Raw genomic sequence first — 25295 nt, forward strand, 5'->3', positions numbered from 1 at the left:
TTCTACAGGAATATCATTCTACTTGGAGGCTGTGCCTTCACATCACAGACTCTCTCACTATGTGAAACATTCTCTCCTTGTGCACACTATCTGGGCCTTTCAATATTTTGTTAGGTTTAATAAGAACCTGAACTCCCCACCCCTACACACACACCAATGCTCTAAACTCCAGCGAGTACAGGCCCAGAGCTATCAAACTCCCTTCATACGTTAACACTTTTATTCCTGTGAATCTGTTATGGGCCTTCTCCAATGCCAGCACATTTTTTCATATATAATGGGTCCAAAAGCAGTCACAATACTTGAAGTGCAGTCTGACCAGTGCTTTATAAAGCTTCAGCATTACATCCGTGTTTTTATATTGTAGTCCTCTCAAAATAAATGTTAACATTGCACTTTCCTTCTCAACTTGCAAGCTAACCTTTAGGGAGTCCTGCACAAGGTCTCCCAGGTCCCTTTGCACTTCAGATTTTTGAATTTTCTCCCCATTTAGAAAATAATCTCTGCCTTTATTCATTCCACCAAAGTGCATGACCATACACTTCCCTACACTTTATTCTCCTAATCTGTCCAAGTCCTTCTGCAGACTCCTTGCATCCTCAGCACTACCTGCCCCTCCACCTATCTTTGTATCATCCACAAACTTGGCCTCTGTCATCCAAGTCATTGACATCTAACGTGAAAAGAAGTGGTCCCATCACCAACTACTGCAGAACACTGCATCACTGGCAGCCAATCAGAGAAGGCCCCCTTTGCCCCCTGCCAGCCAGCCAATGCTCTATCCATGCTAGTATCTTTACCATGGGCTCTTATCATGTTTAGCAGCCTAATGTGTGGCACCTTGTCAAAGGCCTTCAGAAAATCCAAGTTCACAACATCAACCAATTCTCCTTTGTCTATCCTGCTTGTAATTTTCTCTAAGAACCCTAACAGATTTAGCAGGTAATTTTTTCCCCTTGAGGAAACTATGCAGAATTTGGCCTATTTTATCATGTGCCTTCAATTACCCTGAAACTTCATCCTTAATAATGGACTCCAACATCTTACCAACTGCTGAAGTCAGGCTAACTGGTCTATGATTTCCTTTCTTCTGCCTTTTTCCTTTCTTATAGAGTAGAGCGACATTTGCAATTTTCCAGTCCTACAGAGCCATACCAGAACCCAGTCCTTCACAATCTCTTCAGCCACCTCTGTCAGATTGCTGGGGTGTACACCATCTGGTCCAGGTGACCTACCTACCTTCAGACCTTTCAGTTTTCCAAACACCTTCAATGACACTCACTTCTGCCCCTTGATGCTCCAATTTCTGGCATACTGCTGGTGTCTTGTACAATGAAGACTGGCGCAAGATATTTATTCAGTTCATACACCATTTCTTTGACCCCCCATAACTAACTTTCCAGCATCATTTTCCAGCAGTCTGTTATCCACTCTTGCCTCTCTTTTACTCTTTATATATCCAGGAAAAAAAAGATTTTGGTATGCACTTTTATATTATTGGCTTGCTTACCTTCAAATTTCATCTTTTCTTTCCTTATTGCTTTTCGTAGTTACCTTCTGTTGGTTTTTAACAGTTTCCCAATCCTCTCTCTGCTCACTAACTGTTTTGATATTAGACATAAGATCTGGGAACAGAACTAGGCCGTTCAACTCATTGAGTTGTTCTGCCATTTGATCATGGCTGATCCATTTCCCTCTCAAACTGATTCTCCTGCCTTCTCCCTAAACCTTTCACACCCTGACATATCAAGAATCCATCAACCTCCTCCTTGAATACACCCAGTGACATGGTCTCCACAGCCACCTGTGACAATGAATTCCACAGTCACCCCACCCTCTAGCTAAAGAAATTCCTCCTCATTTCCATTCTCAATGGATGCCCTTCTGGTCCTAGATTTCTTCACTATAAGAAACATCCTCTCCACATTCACTCTTTCCAGGCCTTTCAACATCCCCCACCCTACCACCCATTCTTCTAAATTTCACATTTCACATAATTTCACATCCATCAAATGCTCCTCATAACAGCTCACAATACTTTAAGTGAGTCCTCCCCAATGCTTTATAAAGCCTCAGCATTACATCCTTGTTTTTATATTTTAGTCCTCTCGAAATGAATGCTAACATTGCATTTACTTAACTCACCACCAGCCCAACCTGCAAATTAACTTTCGGGGAATCCTGCACAAGGACTCCCAATTTTCTTTGCACCTCAGATTTTTGAATTTTCTCCCCATTTAGAAAATATTTTCTGTCAAAGTGCATGACCATACACTTCCAGACACTGTATTCCATTGGCCACTCCTTTGTCCATTCTCCTAATCTGTCCTTCTGTAGCCTCTCTATTTCCTCCAAACGTTATGTCCCTCCACCTATCTTCATATCATCTGTAAACTTGGCCAGAAAGCCATCAATTCCATCATCCAAAACATTGAGATACAACATATATATATTTTTTAAATGGTCCCAACATAGACCCCTGTGGAACACCACTAGCCACCAGCAGCCAGTCAGAAAAGGCTCCCATTACTTGTTATTTACTCTTTGCTTCCTGCCCTCACTTTTACTTTTATGCTGCTTTGACTTTCTGTGTCAGGCAGATTTGCCTTAACCTCCCTTTAGAATCCTTCTTTAGGACGAATCCATAGTGCACCTTCAGAATTTCTCCCAGAAACTATAGTCATTGCTGCTCTGCCATTATTCCTGCTAGTATCTCATTCTAATCAACTCTGACCAGCTCCTTTCTCATCTCTCTAAATTCCTTTTACTCCACTGTAATACTGACATATCTGATATTAACCTCTCCCTCAAACTGTAGGGTTAATTCTAACATATTATAATCACTGTCTCCTAATCCAGTTTATTACTCAACACCCGATCTGGAATTGCTTTTATCCCTAGTGGGTTTAGTGACAAGCTACTCGAAAAAGCCATCTTGAAAGCAGTCTACAAATTCCTTCTCTTGGGAGCCAGCACCAACCTGATTTTTTGAGTTAAGCTATTTCTATTTAGAACAGTCCCACCACACACTCCAGGGCTGGACAACAGTGGGCAGGCCCTGGACATCTTTGAACAACATACACAAAATGCTGGGCTGAGAAGGAAAATAAATAGCTGCCACTTTGGCCTAAGAACTTTCATCATCATTTTGTGTGTTGCTCAAGATTTCCAGCTTCTGCAGAATCTTTCACATCTCCAGACATACTTTGTAGGTGGGAATATTTCAGCTGGGCTTGTGGAGAGTGGGAAAGAATCTCAGGGCAATGTGATGATGTAGCCCTGAAGAGGTGTGGGTCAGACCCTCAGTTTCATGAAGTGAATGCTCCCTGTGCATCTGCCCTTCAGACAGGAATGTGAAATGGGTTCCTTCCCAGAACAAACTACCAAATGTTGCAAAACTCATGTGGGCAGATTGAAGACGACAACTAGTAATGTAGCAGGAATTATTTCATTGTTTGAAAAAAATAAATTCAAACTTTGCCATTGAAGTTAAAACCATTGGTGAACTGATTGTTTCTTTTACACACATCAAGACATTTATAAATATACATTATATACAAAATAATTTTATAAAAGTATAAAGTTCAGTGCTTTACATTTAAATTAATTATGAAATACCAACCTTAAAAAAATATTGATTGTCTTGCTGCTCATTTGCCAGTGATTTGAAGGAATCTGCTCAGTCTGTACATTAGAGTCTGTCCCATCTTTTGTCCAGACCATCCTCTGCCTGTGCAGTCACAGGGAAGTGCTCAGACAGTGAATGAGGCATAGTCTGTTGTTGATCTCCAGCTCACTGCCAGTTGCTCCCTCAGGAAGGTCCACCCCAGCTCCTCTTCTTCACAACGAGAGTCAGCTTGCCCAGCGCTCGGTGACGGGCAGTTGTTGTCAGTCTCCAAGATTCAGCCGTCGGAGAAGGGTCTAAAAACTCCTAATCCTCCGCCTCCGCTCGACAACTGATGCCTTTCACAAACAGATAAAATAGCGTTGCAGAGCCGCTGGCAACCTGTGCAGTGTGCAGCCTCTCCTCATCAGTCTTACACCTACAGAGAGGAAAAGGAGGCCAATCACAATCAGAAACACCTTTGTCTTCTTTTGCACACTAACTTGTCAGCCTTTGTTCATGTATAAATTTTCATAAATTCTATTTGTATATCTTTATTTCTCGGTAAATGTTCACGAATATTAATCTCAGGTAGTATTTGGTAACACTTATTACTTTGACTTTGCACTGTCCCTGATGACGGGCTGTGAAGAGCTAAACGTTTACCAGCAGCACAGATCTGGGATTCGTCAACCTTGGAATGACCCAGCTCATAGTCAGCTCCGTGGGCCAAACTGGGAGTCATAGAACCCTGGCCAAACTGCAATCACTGCGCTCTTCTAAAGCAGACCCACAGGTTAGCGCTGTGGTCACCGCTGAAGAAGTGGTGCCTTGATCCGAGTAGCTGAGAGCCCGGCTCAGGGAGTTAACCGGCTGGTTGTCTCGTTGCTTCAGTAAAACACATAGGAGGGCTAATCCCCCAACGTCCTGAAGTCTCTCCAGACTGACATCATTTCAACAGGTCACGTCAATTTTGTCTGTGCATTCTCTCAGTGCAAATAATCCATGTTACAATGGTGAATGTAGTTCACTGGTTAGGCAGACTCTTGGCACACCTCATGAGGGGCAAATGTAAATTTGTTCTTTTCTATTCCCCACGGGAGACTACTCATAATTAATTTAAATGTGCCAGTGTGAGTGGAGCTCCCACCCAGCACTGGGTCCTTTGCCCTGCAGATCACTGTTCCTCTGATACTACTGCTTAAACATGTCCAACACAGCCAATTCCAAATCCCACCACCCTCATCCCCCCTCTAATCCTTCTGCCAGTCACTTTAAATCTCTGCTCCATGTGCCTGACCTGTTGCTGAGGTAAGTGGGCCTTTCCCAGTAACTCTGCCTGGGGTCGCCTCAGCTCCTCCATGCCTACATTTCCCAGTGGTGACAATGCCTTTGTAGTTGCAGTCCAATGGACTGAACAGCACCTTGTACTCCACTTGGGTAATCAACAACCCAGAGGTTATAAACACTGAATTTTCCCATTTCAAGTAACCCACATCTCCATGAACCATTCCTATTCCCACCAGCCCATCCATAATCTCTTGCCTGCTCTGTTCACCTTTCCACCCTCCCCCTTGGCGTTACCTAAACTTGTTACCTTCCCCTTCCTGGTCCCATCTGCCCATCACCCAAACTCCTATCCCCTGGGTCTTTTCCATTGGTTTATAATTGTTATCCCCCCACCTGGTCCAATCTGCCCATCATTCCTCCTCATGTGGACCCACCTATCCCTTCCAGTTCCTACCTCCCCTCCTCCCTCCTCTTTAAACCAACTATCTCCCCTCTACACTCACAGTCCTAATGCAGGTTTTCAATTGTCCGTCTAGTCCCACAGTTGCTGCCTAGCCACTGAGTTTGTTTTCTCTTCCCCCTACTTTTAACATTGTCCATTTCTTCTGCACTCTCTCCTGTGCTTCCCAGTAATGTGGTGACTGAACCCATACACACTACTCAAGATGTGGCCAATGCTACGTACTGGCAGTTGTAGCTATCCTCCCCTGTTCCTGTATCCCAGCCAACAAAGGAAAACATCCCTTGTGCCTTTTCATTCACCTCACTGACAAACCCTTGCTTCATTATGCCATATCTGATTATCACCTCCACCACAGTGCCCTGTGGCTGCTTCTCTTTTTCCTTCCCACCTTCATTCTCTAAAACTAAATCTGCAATTACACCCATCAGGTTTCTGCAGATGTACTGCGGGGAGCATTCTGACTGGCCACATAACCATCTGGTATGGAGCCTCCACTATGTAGGACTGAAAGAGGCTGCAGAGGGTCGTAGACTCAGCCAGCTCCATCACAGGCTCAAACCTCCCCACCATCAAGGACATCTTCAAAACCTAGTGCCTCAAGGAGGCAACATTCATCATTGAGGACCCTCACTATCTGGGACATGGTCTCCTCCCACTACTACCATAGGGGAGGAGGTACAGGAGCTTGAAGACGCATGCTCGGTGTTTTAGGAACAGCTTCTTGCCTTCACCATCAGATTCCTGAATGGACAATGAACCCATGAACACTATTCTTCTTTTGCACTTTTCTTGTAGTGATTTTTATGTATTGCAGTGTTGCTTCTGCAAAACAGCAAACTTGGCTCGATACAGTATGGTCTGTCAGTGATAATAACCTGATTGTAATTCCCATCCTGCAGACTGGTTTGAAATTCTATGCCACTTGTACCTTTCCCACTGACAGTGTCCCAGTTTACATGGAAATCTCCAACATCCACATTTCTCTGGCATTTGATTGTGGGCTTGGTGCACCTCAAACTGCCTGCAGGGCTACAACTTCCATTATTATGATGCAAGCTTCTCTGTTGTTCAGTGAAAGAATCACAATCTTGGGGATGCTCAGCCCTCCAAATGCATGTCCATCCACCCATTTACACCAATCTCATTTTATTCTCTTCACATTCTCATCAGCCTCTGCCACTCTGCACCCCCCCCCCCCCCAAGTTTCTATCCTTCACCTGCACTCTAGGGGCAGTTTGCAGTTTACAGTGGCTGGTTAACCTATTGCCTTGCACATCTTTGGGATGTGGGAGGAAACCGGATCACCAGGACGAAATGCACATGGTCTCAGGCAGAATGTGTAGTTCCACTGTTTCCACGTGAGAGGATTGAACCCACGTCTCTAGTGCAGTGAAGAAGCAATTCTATCAGCTGTGCCACTGCACCACCAACCTTGGTGGTAAATCTTTCAATGCATTGTTCCTTCTCTCAGCTGTCGTCTGTTCTGGTGCATTGAGAGTGGAGTCTGATCTTGGCGGACCAGCCCTATGCCCAAGCAGATATTTCTCTCCAGGTACCTGTCCTCATCCAGCTGACAACTGGCTCCATTACAGAGTTCCCTCTTAGCTCGTTCCCCTCTGCGTACCTCAGTGGTGATGTCGTTCTGCCAGCTCTCTCCAATGCGAGACATGCTCTGGTACTTCAGGTCACAGGCACAGGCTATCGTGGATATTCTGCATGACAGCTTTTCACTGCTAAACAAAGAGACAAGGACAGGTGAGAACACAGCTGGCCAGATGGAGCACCAACACTAAAGTCATGGGAGACAGTCCCATGGAACAGTGCTGCTGCAGCCCTTGTTCATCTACAGGAAATACAAAACACCTTCCTTGACATCTGTACTGCTGACCAGCCTATAGCTCCACACTGTCACCCAACCTGCACGTCCAGTCTTCACATCCAAGAGGTTGTCAGTGTCGAGCTAATGCATCCCATTAGAGAGCACGTTTACAGGAAATATTGAGCAAGCCAAGGATTTTCTATTTGGAACCAAGGAGGATGAGAGGTGACTTGATAGAGGTGTATAAGATGAGAGGCATTGATAGAGTAGACACCCAGACCTTTTTCCCAGGATGGAAATGGCTAATAATTTTTAAGGTGATTGGTGTAAAGTCTAGGCAAGATGTCAGAGCTAGGTTTTCTTTTAAACACAGACAGTGGTGGGAGCATGGGATTTGGGGTGGTAGTAGAGGCGGATACATTAGGAACATTTAAGAAACTCTTGGGCACATGGACAAAAGTAAAATGGTGGGCTGTGTGGGAGGAATGGGTTTGACTGATCTTGGAGCAGGTTAAAAGGTCGGCAGAACATCATGGACCAAAGGGCCGAAGGGCCGTACTGTTCTATGTTCTGTTCACAAAGCACCAGTGCTGCTCATGAACAATATGCCTTCTGGTGTTTGCAGGGCTGTTACACACTGAGTAAGGACTACAGAGGGGCTGTGCTCATCGAGCCTTAGCAATTGACTGCACCGAATTTGTACATCTCTCTGCACACATTCTTACAGCCTAGACTTCCCAGTCAATGGCACTCCTCTGTGGACATGTCATTGTACAGGAACTCCAACAAGTTTTGGGCAAGCCAAAGAGCATCTTTCACTGAATATCTTCCAGCAGTACTCAGTGGTGACCCTGGGAACACCGCATAGATCAGAGAGGCCTCCATTGCATTTGATGAGGACCCTGCATTCTTTTTCAGAGCCTCTGTGCAAATGCACGGTTGGCAGGTAATCGTCTCATTCTCCAGGCAGCTATGCATCAGGAGTGAGACTGACCACACAGGAAGGATCCGATAGGGGGTACCCCACTCACCACCAGCCAAGTGAGGCCCTGGTGCTTGCTGAGATAACAGTGTGCTCAGGGAACTCTACCACAGAATCTATTGTGTCCTTCTCCTGTGGTATGGTATCTGTTCTGTGCTCACCACTGCCTGATGTACTTGTGCTCAAAGGTGTTTTCCTGAAGGAAGCTTTCCTCAAGGATGTTGTGTGGCAACATCTATCAGAGTGGACCACTATGTGCCAACAAGCCCAGACCAGGACAGATAGAACCCCACAGGTGGAGAGATGTGGTGCCTGTGTCTATGCATGGCTTGCAGTTCCACACCAAAGGATGAGGATGAATTTGGTTAGACTTCCTCCCCCAGTCTCTGGGGATATCCATCTTCACCTGTTGGACACATTCCATGGTAGAGGATTGGTTGTTTGAGCCAAGGTGGATGAACAGACTATAGGGCAGCATTCACGCCAAGCTGGGCAACACCAAGAGCAACTCGCACCTGATGACCAGTTTCATTCCTTCCCATCGAGAGGAAGCACCACTCTCACCACCCCAGTTTCCTTTTGACCTTCCCCAATTGCTCCACCCATTTCTTGTGACATGCCTTGGGGCTTCTGAACCAGATCACCAGCACACTCAGGTAGTCAGACTTGGTGATGGACCCAGCTGCCAAAGAGCATGGCTTTACTCTTCCTGCAATTACTTCACTCTGGCCCCTGACACCAGAGCGAACTGGTGGCAGATGCTGATCGTTCTGCCTCCAGCAGAAGACACTGACCTCATCCATGTACAGGAAGGCTTTGATCTGCGTGCTCCCACTGCCCAACAGGCTTATGCCCATGTCTTTCTGAATGGATTGGGCACAGGGTTGCAATGGCATGTTCCTCCTGTGGGAGATTGAGTGTCCCTGAGAACTATGTCTACAGGGCGTACGTCCAATTGCAGCTCCTCTCAGACCATGTGGATCAGTAGCTGGACTCAGGGAGGAGCATTTGGGGGGGGCAGGGGATCATAGACAGGAGTTTCAGGGAAGTGGTCAAACCAGATGTTCAACTAGCTAGGTGAGTGACCGCCGGGAGGAACAGGCAGGTAATACAGAGAACTACTCCTCTCCAACAAGGATACTGTTTTGGATACCAATTGCACCTCAGGCCAAGTCAGTGGCACCACACTGGCTCCGTTGCACAGGAGCGCGAGTCGAAGACTAGGCAAGCAATAGTGAAGGTGGATTCTACAGTCAGGGGCACAGTTTCTGTGACCCCAGGATTGTGTGTCACCTCCCTTGTGACACGGTCAAAAATGTTTGAGTGGGAACAGGGCATCCTGAGGGGGAAGAGTGAGCAGCCAGAGATCACGGTCCATACTGGTACTAACAACATCAGCTGGAAGGGAGGTGAGGGAGTCACCTAGAAAGATTTAAAAAAAAAACAGAACATTCTTCTAGGGTGATCATCTCAGAGTTATTCTCTGTGTCACGTGCTAGTGAGGCAAGAAATAAGAAAATAGCGCAGTGGCAAGGAGCTGGTGCAGGGAAGACAGCTTCAGCTGTCTGGAACATTGGGATCTCTTCCAGGCCCAAAGCGGGTTATACCCAAACAGGAACGGCACCAATAATCCCACAGGTAGGTTTGCTAGTACTACTCAGAAGGGTTATATCAGTGTGGCGGAGGGTTTGGAACTGGAGAAATTGGTCAACAGGTGGGGCAATTGAGAAGTTAGAGGTTAAGTCAAGTGAGTATAAAGGGGTAAACAGGCAGGGACAGACAATGAATGGCAGGAATGTTGATCTGATGTGTATTTACTTTAATGAAAGGGGTTTAAATAGGCATTGTAGATTATTCTAAAGTCTGGATTGATGCATGGAACGTAAATTTGCAGCCATTCCAGAGAGTTGGTTGAGAGCAGGTAGGACTGGAAGCTGAGCATTACAGGACATTGATATTTTAGATGCAACAGAGTGGGAGAGTTGCAATACTGATCAGGGAGAATGTCACTGCTCAGTTGAGAAAGGATATCTTTGAGAGCCAACCAAGTGAGACTGGAGTTCAGGAATAAGAAAGGTGAAATCATTATGGGACTATACTATAGGCCTCGTAAAAGCTAGAAGGAACAGATATGCAGGCAGGTCATTAGAAGATACAAAATCAACAAGGGGGCGGTTCAACACTTAATATTGACTGCAGCTCCCTTAGTGCCAGGGCTTAAAGAGAGCAAAATTGGTTAAGTCAAGGAAGGAGCAATACAAGACCTTGGGAATGAGCCTGCCTAGGTGTTCAGAGTCTCAGCAGGTGGGCATTTTGGACTATAATTCCATAGTCATGGATTTGGTTAAGACTAGACCTCAGGAGAAAGTGCTAAATTGGGGGTAGTCTAATTAACACAGTATTAGGCAGCAGGAGCTGGATAGAGTGATTAGGAAGAGCTGTTTCAGGGTAAAAACCACATCTGACCCTGGGCAGATCATTAGAGTACATGACAATTACAAAGGAAAATGAAGCACAAGTAAGGTTTAGGAAGCTGAAATTGGACCGGCTCTTGTCCAATTAAGATTGGAGATTTAGGAGAAATCTTGTCCAGTAAAGGAAGCAAGAAAGAATGTAAACAAATTAGGAGGGCTAAAAGGGATCACAATATCCTTGGCTACTAGGATTATGGAGAACGCTAAAGCGCTTTAAAATAGGTTAGCTAGGGAAAGGGTAGATGCAGGCAAAAAACTAAGGAGAGAAGTTATGCTGCAGTCAGAGGGAATTGGGCAAAGTCCTTAATCACTGAGGAAAAGGACATGAATGATGGTGAGTTTAGGGGGATATTTACTGTTATTTAGAAGGTGGTGGTGTTGGGGGTCTTGAAAAACATTAAGCCTCCATGGCCTAATAGGATCTATCCCAAGATAGAAACATAGAAATCCTACAGCACAATACAGGCCCTTCGGCCCATAAAGCCGTGCTGAACATGTCCTTACCCTAGAAATTACCTAGGGTTACCCATAACCCTCTGTTTTTCAAAGCTCCATGCACCTATCAAGGAATCTCTTAAAAGATCATAGCTGCCTCCACCATTGTTGCCAGCAGCCCATTCCACGCACTCACCACTCTCTGCATAAAAAACTTACCCCTGACATCCACTCTCTACCTACTTCCAAGCACCTTAAAACTGTGCCCTCTCGTGTTAGCCATTTCAGCCCTGAGAAAAAGCGTCTGACTATCCACACAATCAATGCCTCTCATCATCTTGTACACCTCTATCAGGCCACCTCTCATCCTCCGTCACTCCAAGGAGAAAAGGCCAAGTTCACTCAACCTATTCTCATAAGGCATTCTCGCCAATCCAGGCAACATCCTTGTAAATCTCCTCTGCATCCTTTCTATGGTTTCCTCATCCTTCCTATAGTGAGGCAACCAGAACTGAGCACAGTACTCCAAGTGGGGTCTGACCAGGCTCCTATATAGCTGCAACGTTACCTCTCGGCTCCTAAACTCAATCCCACGATTGATGAAGGCCAATGCATCGTATGCCTTCTTAACCACAGAGTCAACCTGCACAGCAGCTTTGAGTGTCCTATGGACTCAGACCCCAAGATCCTTCTGATCCTCCACACTGCCAAGAGTCTTACCGTTAATACCATATTCTGCCATCATATTTGACCTACCAAAATGAACCACCTCACACTTATCTGGATTGAACTCCATCTGCCACTTCTCAGCCCAGTTTTGCATCCTATCAATGTCCCGTTCTAACCTTTGACAGCCCTCCACACTATCCACAACACCCCCAACCTTTGTGTCATCAGCAAATTTACTAACCCATCCCTCCACTTCCTTGTCCAGATACTGAGGAAAGCAAAGCAGGAGATTGCTGGAACTTAGAGAGATTTATGTATCATCTTTAAGCATGGTGCTAGAAGACTGGAGAAGAGCCCATATTGTTCTATTGTTTAAGAAGGGCAACAGGAGAATTAATGACTGATTAACTTTACACCAATTATAGTTAAATTACTACAGAAGATTCCTAGGAACAGAACTTGCTTACGTTTGGAAAATCATGGACTTATGTGGGACAGTCAGCTTGGCTTTGTGCAGGGACAGTTCTGCCTCATGAGTATGATTCAGTTTTTTTTATAACAAAGAACACGATGAAAATGATTGACAAGATTAGGGAGGTGTATGTTCTCTACATCCACTTCAGTAAAACATTTGACAAATTCCTTCACAGTAGTCTGGTCCAGAAGGATTTGTCAAATGGGATCCATGATACGTTGGTAAATTGGATCCAAAATTGGCTTGGTTGTAGAAGATAGAGGGTAGTGATGGAGGGCTGTTCTCCTGCCTGCACGTCTATGACCAGTGACGTTCCAGAAGGATCAGCGCCAGGACCCCAGTTTGTGATATACATTAATGATCTAGATGAAATTGCAAGATACCTGATCAGTAAGTTTGTAGACTTCATGAAAATTGGCAGAGTTATGGATACTGAAGAAGTTGTCAAAGGATTCAATAGGATATAGATCAGCTGGAAATATGAGCAGGAAAATGGGAGGCAAGGTGATGCATTTTGGGAGGTCAAATGTGAAAGGATAGAGTAAATGACAGGAGCCTTAGAGCATTGATTCACTTGGGATTCAAGTTCATAGCTCCCTCAAAATGGCAACACAAGTGGTAGGGTGGTAAAGATGGCCTATACCATGCTCAAGGTTAAAAGTTGTCAAGCAAAGTTTCACTAGCGTAAAACTTTGGTCCGGCCACTTTTGGAGTTCTGGTGGCTGTATCACGAGAGAGAGTGAAGGCTTTGTTGAGGTTCATTATGCTGCTGCTAAGATGAACTGTAACAGCTATAAGGAGAGGTTGGACAAACTTGGCTTGTTTTCTTGGAAAACAAGTACATAAAATTATGAGTGACATAGACCGGGTAGATAGAGTCTTTTCCCCAAGGATGGAAATGGGCGTTGATTTCAGGTGAGATGGTGCAAGTTTAAAGGAGATTTATAAAGCAAGTTTTCTTCCCCCCACACAAAGAATGGTAGTTCCCTGGACACAATGTTAGGGGAGTTGGTAGAAGCAGAAATGATAGTAGTGTCTGAAGAGACATATAGACAGGCATACGAGCAGGCAGGGGATAGAGGGGTACAGACCAAATGATGGAGAGGTCTGTTTCATATTGTTGTCTATTGATTTGGACTGCAAGATTGATGTGTGTATAGAGCAAATGAGATCTAATTCCCTCCCTAAGCACATCCCTCATATACACAAATGATATTCAATCGAAGGTATTTCCTTGGTCCAAATTGCCCATGGCTCTTCACAGTTTTATGTGAACTATGTCCCCAGCAGAAACACATCCCCATTTTGTAGCCCAGCCCACAATTTGAACATGAATGTAGGTGTGATGAGCTCCACACAGAAGCTGGTGACGTGAATGGTGAGGATGACTGTCTAAGGCTACTATAGATCAGACGTAAAGACTTGGGAAGTATTGGCAGATGGAATTTAATCCCCACTCGTGCAAGGCGATGCAGTTTTGGAGAGGAAGTGTACAGTTAAATGGTATGGCACTAAGGAGTGTTCATGGACAAAGAGCCTTGGGGTTAAGATCCACAGCTCCTGAAAATGGCAGTGGTGAAGAAGGCAACTAGCCTGTTTGCCTTCTCAGTCGAGGCATAGATTATAAATGTTGGGACATTATGGTGTGACTTTACAAAATACTGGTTAGGCTGCACTTGAGGTCAGAGGTGGAAGACAAGAGGGAGGTGCTTTAATGAGACTGACTGGAAGGATTTTTTTAAAAACAGAAAGTGGTTGATATCTGAATGCATTGCCAGAGGGGGTGGTGCAATTAGATACAATCACTACATTTAGGAGCCATTTAGACAAGCACATAAACAGACATGGATGTCCTAAAGTGGGCAAATGGTTAGTGAAGACAGGCAAAAGAGTCGGCAGGAACACTGGACCTCAGAAAATGGGATAATTTGTTATTAAGTACAAGAGTCAACTGGACAGCAGGCCCTCTACAATCCCCAGAAACTCTCCTCCCACAGCACAGTTCTCCCTCGATACCGCCCCTCCCACAGTGTGAAGCTCCCTCAGCATGGCTCCTCCCATGGTGCAATGCTCCCTCTGTATTGTCCTTCTCAATGTTACGCTCCCCTAGTATTCCCCTGCCACATTGCGTGGTGCTCCCTTACTCCTTTCCCATGCCACTGTGTACACATCTCGTGTTGCTGCCCCTGCCACATTGCGTGACTGGCTCACTGCTCCAGTGTATTCAGTAGTATCTTCCCAGATGGCAGTGCTCATCACTGCACCTCCCACTCGTGGAGATAAAAGAACGGGATGATTACTTTGATAGGATTGGATTACGGGCAGCCCATTTGTTGGCAGGATTTAGAACAACAAATGTAGGGAGATTGCAAATAGTTGTAATAATAAGATTTGTACTAGTAAGTGATTTAAATTTCTCTCACATTGTCTGGGACTGACATACTGTAAACTGCTTAGAATGGATAGAATTTGTTAAATGTGGCCAGGAAATTTTTATTTTCAAATACTGTGTCGATGGCCGACTAAATAGAGGGCAACACCGGATCTCCTGTTGGACAATGAAGCTGGGCATTCTATTAGTTTTAAAGTAGTCAAGGAAAAAGATAGGACTGATCACGAGTTAAAAAAATCCTAAATTGAGGCAAAGCAAATTTTGATGGCATTAGTCAGGAACTTGTAAAAGTTGATTGGGAGAGGCAGTTCATGGGTAAAGGGACATCTAGCAAATGGGAGGCTTTAAAAGTAAGACAGGGAGAATTGGGACATTATGTTCTTGCTAGAGTAAAGGGCAAGGCTGACAGGATTGGGGAGCTTGGTTGACAAGGGATATTGAGGCATTGGTCAGAAAAAAGGATGAGGCTTGTGACAGGAATAGGCAGCTGGATTCAAGTGAATACTTTGAGGAGTACAAGAGATGTAGGTGTTCACTTTGGGAAGTAGGAGGGTAAAAAGGCAAGTGGATCTGGTTGGCAAGGTTAAGAAAAATCCTAAAAGATTCTACAAGCAAATTAAGAGCAAAAGTTTAATTAAAGAATAGATCCCCTTAACATGAATGTAGAAATCTTTGTGCAGAGCCAAAATGAGCCTACTTGTCCATCTGCTTGTCATGAAAGATACAGAATTAAGGGGAATGACTGGTGATGTACTAGAACATATCCACATTACAACAGAGGAGATGCTGGTGGTCTTAAAGTGTATTAAGGTGGAGAAATCCCTAGGGTGTGATCATTTGCATCCTGGGACATCGTGGGAAGCCGTGGAAGAATCTGCAGAGATATTTGCATCATTTTTAGCCATGGATGAGGTTCTTAAAGACTGGGGATGGCTAATGCTGCACCTTTATTTAAGAAGGGCTGCAAGGACAAACCACAAGATGGCAAGTCTCACATCAGTTGGTCTTTGGCTCACAGTGCTGTGTCAACCTTTCAGCCTAATCCAAGATCATTCTAACCCTTTCCTCCCACAGAGCTCTGCATTTTTCTTTGATCCATTTGCCAATCCAGAAGTTAAATGTCCCTAATGTATCTGCCTCTACCACCACCCTGGCAGGGAATTCCACACACTAACACTGTAAAAACTGCCTCTGACATCCCTATACATTCCTCCAATCAATTTAAAGTTATGTCCCTTTCATAAAAACTATTTCTGCATGGGAAAAATTGTTTACTTGATCCATGTCTCTTATTATTTTATACACCTCTATCACATCACCTCTCATCTTCCTTCGCTCCATAGACAAAAATCTAGCCCACTCAACCTTTCCTTATAAAACATGCTCTCTAATCTGGGCAGCATTCTGGTAAATCTCTTCTGCACCCTCTAAAGCTTCCACATCCTTCTTACAGGGAGACAACCAGAAATAAAAATACTCCAAGTGCAGTCCAACCAGGGTTTTATAAAACTGCAACATTACCATACGGTTCTTGAACTCAGTTCCCTCGACGACTGAAGGCCAACACACTACATGCCTTCTTAACAACCCTATCAACTTGTGTGGCAACTTTGAGGGATCTATGGACATGGACCTCAAGATCTCTCTGTTCCTCCACACTGCTAAGAAATCTGCCACTAACCCAGTACTTTGCCGTCATGTTTGACCTTCTAAAGTGAATGACTTCATACCTTTCTAAATTGAACTCCAGCTGCCACTTCTCAACACAACTGTGCAACCTATCAATGTCCCGTTGTAACCTACGACAATCTTGTACACTTTCCACAACACCACCCAATCTTCATGTCATCTGCAGACTTGCTGACCCAGCCTTCCGCTTTCAAGTCATCTGTATATATATATATAGCAAATTCTGAATCCACACATCCAAGTTTCCCTGGATTCCATGCCTCCCGACTTTGAGTGAGCCTACCTTGGGGAACCTTGTCAAATGCCTTACTAAAATCAATATACACCACACCTTCTGCTCTACCTTCATTGATACATTTGTCACTTCTTCAAAGAATTCAGTTAGGCTCATCAGACCTGACCTGCTCCATACAAAGTCACAATGACTGTCCCTATTCAGATGATCTCCAAATGCTCGTAAATCCTGCCTCTAAGAATCCTCTCCAATAATTTACCCACCATGGACCAAGACTCATTGGTCTACAATTCCAGGATTATCCCTATTACCTTTCGTGAACAAAGGAATATCACTTGCCACCCCCCACTGCTTCAGCATTACTACTGAGCCGAGTGCGGACAAAAAGATCACTGTCAAAGGTGTAGCAATCTTTTCCCTCACTTCCCATAGTAACCTATCCTGTCCAGCCCCAAGGACGTTCCTATCCAGAAGTTCCAGCACATCCTCTTTCTGAACTTTGAATGTTTCAGCATATCAGCCAGTTCTATGCTGACCTTACATTCGTCAGGATCCCTCTCACTGGTCAATACTGAGGCAAAGTATTCATTAAGGACCTCCCCTAGTGGGGTCCATAGAATTCTCCCGATAAAGTGATTGCTCCCTTCCCATTTCATACTCCTACCCTCACTGACACAGTAGACAATCTCTCCAGGATCGTGCCTCACAAATCTTACTGACTTCTCTTGAAGAAGTAACAAAGAAGATTACAGGGAACGCGAGATAGATGTTGTGAACATGAACTTTACCATGGTGTTTAACAATGTCTGTTATGGTTGGATAGTTCAGAAGTTTAGTTCACATGGGATCCAAGGTGAGCTAGCCAATTTAATAATAATAACTATTTAAGAGCACTTTTCATACAAACAATGTATTTCATAGTGCTTTACAATGAGATAAAGTGCACACATGAAATAAAAGACAAAATGATGTTAGTTAAAAGCAAGATTAAATAAATAGGTTCTGAGCTAGCAGTTAAAAGTGCCTACCAAATCTGCATCCCTTATAGTTTTAATTAGCTTGGCAGAAGGAATCAGAGGAGGCATGTGACCAGTGATATGCTACTGTTGTGTGTCACTGATGTTAACGATTTAGATGACAAGTTAGAGAGTTGGTGTAGTGAACAGCGAAAGAAGTTTGTCTAAGATTACAACAGGACCTGAACGAACTGGGCAGATGAACTTTAATTCTGATAAGTAGAAGGTGTTGCACTTTAGCAAGTTCAACTAGACCTTGTACGTTAAATGCTAGGGCCCAGGAATGTGTTGTAGAACAGAGACCTAGGGGTACACTACATAGCTTCCTGAAAATGAAGACAGGTAGACAGGCTGGTGTAGATGGCACTTGGCACACGTATCTTCATCAGTCAGAGCTCTAAATACAAGTGTTTGAATGCTATGTCCCATGTTGTTGATGACACTGCATTTAGAGTGTTGTGTACAGGTCTGGTCATGGGAAGGATGTCATTAAACTGGAAAGGGTACAGAAAAGATTCACCAGGATGCTACCTGGACTGGATATGCTGGGACCGTTTTCTTAGAGTGAAGGGGACTGCAGGGTGACCTTATGGAAGTAAATACAATCATGAATGGCATAGATAAGAGGGTAGAACTGCCTTTTATCCTGGGTTGGAGAGTCTAAAACTAAAAGGCATAGACATAATGTGAGTGGGAAAAGATTTACAAGGGACCTGAGGGGCATTTTAAAAAAATGAAATGTGGTGGGTACTTAGATCCTTAAGAAGGGGTCTGTGCCTGAACTGTTGACTATTTATTCCCCTCCATAGATGCTGCCTGACCTGCTGAGTTCCTCCAGCATTTTGTATCTTTCTCTAGGTATTTGGATGTAGTTGCTGAGAAAGTGGTGGAGGCGGGAAGAATTACAATGCTAAAAAGGCATTTGGACAAGTACATGGATGGGAAAGGTTTAGAGGGATATGGGTTGAGCACAGTCAGACACTAGCTGAGAAAGACACCTTGGTCACTATGAGCTAGTTGGGTTGACAGGCATGTTTCCTTACTATGAGTCTATAAGTTGTGCCACCCCTCCCACAATGCAGCACTCCCACTGCGCCACCCCCTCCTCTCCAATGGCCTTCCAACATGTGGCAATTCCTCAGTACAGCACAACCACACTGTGGAGCTCCTTCAGTGCTGTCCTTCCACCATGTGCTCATCCCTCACTATCTTCTCCAGAGATGATAGAGACTACTAGACAGGTATATGGAGGAATTTAAGGTGGAGGGTTATATCGGAGGCAGGGTTTAAGGGTCGGCACAACATTGTGGGCTGAAGGGCCTATACTGTGCTGTATTGTTCTATGTTCTCACAGTGAGATAATGCATCAGTATTGACCCTCACACAATGCATTACTTCCCAGTGACACTGTACCCTCACACAGTACAGTACTCCCCAGTGACACTGTACCCTCACACAATGCATTACTCTCCAGTGACACTGTACCCTCACACAGTACAGTACTCCCCAGTGACACTGTACCCTCACACAGTAAAGTACTCCCCAGTGACACTGTACCCTCACACAGTAAAGTACTCCCCAGTGACACTGTACCCTCACACAATGCATTACTCTCCAGTGACACTGTACCCTCACACAGTACAGTACTCCCCAGTGACACTGTACCCTCACACAGTACAGTACTCCCCAGTGACACTGTACCCTCACACAATGCATTACTCCCCAGTGACACTGTACCCTCGCACAATACAGTATTCCCCAGTGACACTGTACCCTCACACAGTACAGTACTCCCCAGTGACACTGTACCCTCACACAGTACAGTACTCCCCAGTGACACTGTACCCTCACACAATGCATTACTCCCCAGTGACACTGTACCCTCGCACAATACAGTATTCCCCAGTGACACTGTACCCTCACACAATACAGTATTCCCCAGTGACACTGTACCCTCACACAGTACAGTATTCCCCAGTGACACTGTACCCTCACACAATACAGTACTCCCCAGTGACACTGTACCCTCGCACAATACAGTATTCCCCAGTGACACTGTACCCTCGCACAATACAGTATTCCCCAGTGACACTGTACCCTCACACAATACAGTACTCCCCAGTGACACTGTACCCTCACACAGTACAGTATTCCCCAGTGACACTGTACCCTCACACAATACAGTACTCCCCAGTGACACTGTACCCTCACACAATACATTACTCCCCAGTGACACTGTACCCTCGCACAATACAGTATTCCCCAGTGACACTGTACCCTCACACAATACAGTATTCCCCAGTGACACTGTACCATCACACAATGCATTACTCCCCAGTGACACTGTACCCTCACACAATACAGTATTCCCCAGTGACACTGTACCCTCACACAATGCATTACTCCCCAGTGACACTGTACCCTCGCACAATACAGTATTCCCCAGTGACACTGTACCCTCACACAGTACAGTACTCCCCAGTGACACTGTACCCTCACACAGTACAGTACTCCCCAGTGACACTGTACTCTCACACAGTACAGTACTCCCCAGTGACACTGTACCCTCACACAATACAGTACTCCCCAGTGACACTGTACCCTCACACAGTACAGTATTCCCCAGTGACACTGTACCCTCGCACAATACAGTATTCCCCAGTGACACTGTACCCTCACACAATACAGTATTCCCCAGTGACACTGTACCCTCACACAATACAGTACTCCCCAGTGACACTGTACCCTCGCACAATACAGTATTCCCCAGTGACACTGTACCCTCACACAGTACAGTACTCCCCAGTGACACTGTACCCTCACACAGTACAGTACTCCCCAGTGACACTGTACCCTCACACAGTACAGTACTCCCCAGTGACACTGTACCCTCACACAGTACAGTACTCCCCAGTGACACTGTACCCTCACACAATGCATTACTCCCCAGTGACACTGTACCCTCACACAGTACAGTACTCCCCAGTGACACTGTACCCTCACACAATGCATTACTCTCCAGTGACACTGTACCCTCACACAGTACAGTACTCCCCAGTGACACTGTACCCTCACACAGTAAAGTACTCCCCAGTGACACTGTACCCTCACACAGTAAAGTACTCCCCAGTGACACTGTACCCTCACACAATGCATTACTCTCCAGTGACACTGTACCCTCACACAGTACAGTACTCCCCAGTGACACTGTACCCTCACACAGTACAGTACTCCCCAGTGACACTGTACCCTCACACAATGCATTACTCCCCAGTGACACTGTACCCTCACACAGTACAGTACTCCCCAGTGACACTGTACCCTCACACAGTACAGTACTCCCCAGTGACACTGTACCCTCACACAATGCATTACTCCCCAGTGACACTGTACCCTCGCACAATACAGTATTCCCCAGTGACACTGTACCCTCACACAGTACAGTACTCCCCAGTGACACTGTACCCTCACACAGTACAGTACTCCCCAGTGACACTGTACCCTCACACAATGCATTACTCCCCAGTGACACTGTACCCTCGCACAATACAGTATTCCCCAGTGACACTGTACCCTCACACAATACAGTATTCCCCAGTGACACTGTACCCTCACACAGTACAGTATTCCCCAGTGACACTGTACCCTCACACAATACAGTACTCCCCAGTGACACTGTACCCTCACACAGTACAGTATTCCCCAGTGACACTGTACCCTCGCACAATACAGTATTCCCCAGTGACACTGTACCCTCACACAATACAGTATTCCCCAGTGACACTGTACCCTCACACAATACAGTACTCCCCAGTGACACTGTACCCTCACACAGTACAGTATTCCCCAGTGACACTGTACCCTCACACGATACAGTACTCCCCAGTGACACTGTACCCTCACACAATACATTACTCCCCAGTGACACTGTACCCTCGCACAATACAGTATTCCCCAGTGACACTGTACCCTCACACAATACAGTATTCCCCAGTGACACTGTACCCTCACACAATGCATTACTCCCCAGTGACACTGTACCCTCACACAATACAGTATTCCCCAGTGACACTGTACCCTCACACAATGCATTACTCCCCAGTGACACTGTACCCTCGCACAATACAGTATTCCCCAGTGACACTGTACCCTCACAGAGTACAGTACTCCCCAGTGACACTGTACCCTCACACAGTACAGTACTCCCCAGTGACACTGTACCCTCACACAGTACAGTACTCCCCAGTGACACTTTACCCTCACACAGTACAGTACTCCCCAGTGACACTGTACCCTCGCACAAAACAGTACTCCCCAGTGACACTGTACCCTCGCACAATACAGTATTCCCCAGTGACACTGTACCCTCACACAATGCATTACTCCCCAGTGACACTGTACCCTCGCACAAAACAGTACTCCCCAGTGACACTGTACCCTCACACAATGCATTACTCCCCAGTGACACTGTACCCTCACACAATGCATTACTCCCCAGTGACACTGTACCCTCACACAATGCATTACTCCCCAGTGACACTGTACCCTCACACAATGCATTACTCCCCAGTGACACTGTACCCTCACACAATACAGTATTCCCCAGTGACACTGTACCCTCGCACAATACAGTACTCCCCAGTGACACTGTACCCTCACACAATGCATTACTCCCCAGTGACACTGTACCCTCACACAGTACAGTACTCCCCAGTGACACTGTACCCTCACACAATACAGTACTCCCCAGTGACACTGTACCCTCACACAATACAGGATTCCCCAGTGACACTGTACCCTCGCACAATACAGTACTCCCCAGTGACACTGTACCCTCACACAATGCATTACTCCCCAGTGACACTGTACCCTCACACAGTACAGTACTCCGCAGTGACACTGTACCCTCACACAGTACAGTACTCTCCAGTGACACTGTACCCTCACACAGTACAGTACTCCCCAGTGACACTGTACCCTCACACAGTACAGTATTCCCCAGTGACAGTGTACCCTCACACAATGCATTACTCCCCAGTGACACTGTACCCTCACACAATGCATTACTCCCCAGCGACACTGTACCCTCACACAGTACAGTACTCCCCAGTGACACTGTACCCTCACACAATGCATTACTCCCCAGTGACACTGTACCCTCACACAGTACAGTACTCCCCAGTGACACTGTACCCTCACACAGTACAGTACTCCCCAGTGACACTGTACCCTCACACAATACAGTACTCCCCAGTGACACTGTACCCTCACACAGTACAGTACTCCCCAGTGACACTGTACCCTCACACAGTACAGTACTCCCCAGTGACACTGTACCCTCACACAATGCATTACTCCCCAGTGACACTGTACACTCACACAGTACAGTACTCCCCAGTGACACTGTACCCTCACACAATGCATTACTCCCCAGTGACACTGTACCCTCACACAATACAGTATTCCCCAGTGACACTGTACCCTCACACAATGCATTTCTCCCCAGTGACACTGTACCCTCACACAATGCATTACTCCCCAGTGACACTGTACCCTCACACAATACAGTATTCCCCAGTGACACTGTACCCTCACACAGTACAGTACTCCCCAGTGACACTGTACCCTCACACAATACAGTACTCCCCAGTGACACTGTACCCTCACATAATACAGTACTCCCCAGTGACACTGTACCCTCACACAGTACAGTACTCCCCAGTGACACTGTACCCTCACACAATGCATTACTCCCCAGTGACACTGTACCCTCACACAGTACAGTACTCCCCAGTGACACTGTACCCTCACACAATGCATTACTCCCCAGTGACACTGTACCCTCACACAATGCATTACTCCCCAGTGACACTGTACCCTCGCACAATACAGTATTCCCCAGTGACACTGTACCCTCACACAGTACAGTACTCCCCAGTGACACTGTACCCTCACACAGTACAGTACTCCCCAGTGACACTGTACCCTCACACAATACAGTACTCCCCAGTGACACTGTACCCTCGCACAATACAGTACTCCCCAGTGACACTGTACCCTCACACAATGCATTACTCCCCAGTGACACTGTACCCTCACACAGTACAGTAATCCCCAGTGACACTGTACCCTCACACAGTACAGTACTCCCCAGTGACACTGTACCCTCACACAGTACAGTATTCCCCAGTGACACTGTACCCTCACACAATGCATTACTCCCCAGTGACACTGTACCCTCGCACAATACAGTATTCCCCAGTGACACTGTACCCTCACACAGTACAGTACTCCCCAGTGACACTGTACCCTCACACAGTACAGTACTCCCCAGTGACACTGTACCCTCACACAATGCATTACTCCCCAGTGACACTGTACCCTCACACAGTACAGTACTCCCCAGTGACACTGTACCCTCACACAATGCATTACTCCCCAGTGACACTGTACCCTCACACAATGCATTACTCCCCAGTGACACTGTACCCTCGCACAATACAGTATTCCCCAGTGACACTGTACCCTCACACAGTACAATACTCCCCAGTGACACTGTACCCTCACACAGTACAGTACTCCCCAATGACACTGTACCCTCACACAATGCATTACTCCCCAGTGACACTGTACCCTCACACAATGCATTACTCCCCAGTGACACTGTACCCTCACACAATACAGTACTCCCCAGTGACACTGTACCCTCACACAATACAGTACTCCCCAGTGACACTGTACCCTCACACAGTACAGTATTCCCCAGTGACACTGTACCCTCACACAGTACAGTACTCCCCAATGACACTGTACCCTCACACAATGCATTACTCCCCAGTGACACTGTACCCTCACACAATACAGTACTCCCCAGTGACACTGTACCCTCGCACAATACAGTATTCCCCAATGACACTGTACCCTCACACAGTACAGTACTCCCCAGTGACACTGTACCCTCACACAGTACAGTACTCCCCAGTGACACTGTACCCTCACACAATGCATTACTCCCCAGTGACACTGTACCCTCACACAGTACAGTACTCCCCAGTGACACTGTACCCTCACACAATACAGTACTCCCCAGTGACACTGTACCCTCACACAATGCATTACTCCCCAGTGACACTGTACCCTCACACAATGCATTACTCCCCAGTGACACTGTACCCTCGCACAATACAGTATTCCCCAGTGACACTGTACCCTCACACAGTACAGTACTCCCCAGTGACACTGTACCCTCACACAGTACAGTACTCCCCAGTGACACTGTACCCTCACACAATACAGTACTCCCCAGTGACACTGTACCCTCGCACAATACAGTACTCCCCAGTGACACTGTACCCTCACACAATGCATTACTCCCCAGTGACACTGTACCCTCACACAGTACAGTAATCCCCAGTGACACTGTACCCTCACACAGTACAGTATTCCCCAGTGACACTGTACCCTCACACAGTACAGTACTCCCCAGTGACACTGTACCCTCGCACAATACAGTATTCCCCAGTGACACTGTACCCTCACACAGTACAGTACTCCCCAGTGACACTGTACCCTCACACAGTACAGTACTCCCCAGTGACACTGTACCCTCACACAATGCATTACTCCCCAGTGACACTGTACCCTCACACAGTACAGTACTCCCCAGTGACACTGTACCCTCACACAATGCATTACTCCCCAGTGACACTGTACCCTCACACAATGCATTACTCCCCAGTGACACTGTACCCT

General features: G+C 46.1%; 1 protein-coding gene across 1 annotated transcript in view; it reads right to left on the reverse strand.

Annotated features, from left to right (window-relative positions):
* Window positions 1–3442: 3442 nt before the first annotated feature.
* The window catches only part of LOC140725223 (delta-like protein 4), a 47080-nt gene continuing 25227 nt past the window's right edge, over window positions 3443–25295 (reverse strand). Inside the window, exons 10-11 of the mRNA XM_073040382.1 lie at window positions 6982–7090; window positions 3443–4043 (exon numbers count right to left, since the gene is read on the reverse strand). Of these exons, the coding sequence (XP_072896483.1) occupies window positions 4038–4043; window positions 6982–7090 (115 nt within the window). The 3' untranslated portion in view covers window positions 3443–4037. The remainder of the gene's footprint in view (window positions 4044–6981; window positions 7091–25295) is intronic.

The sequence above is a fragment of the Hemitrygon akajei genome, chromosome 3, assembly GCF_048418815.1.
Source record: "Hemitrygon akajei chromosome 3, sHemAka1.3, whole genome shotgun sequence".
Taxonomy (NCBI): Eukaryota; Metazoa; Chordata; class Chondrichthyes; order Myliobatiformes; family Dasyatidae; genus Hemitrygon; species Hemitrygon akajei.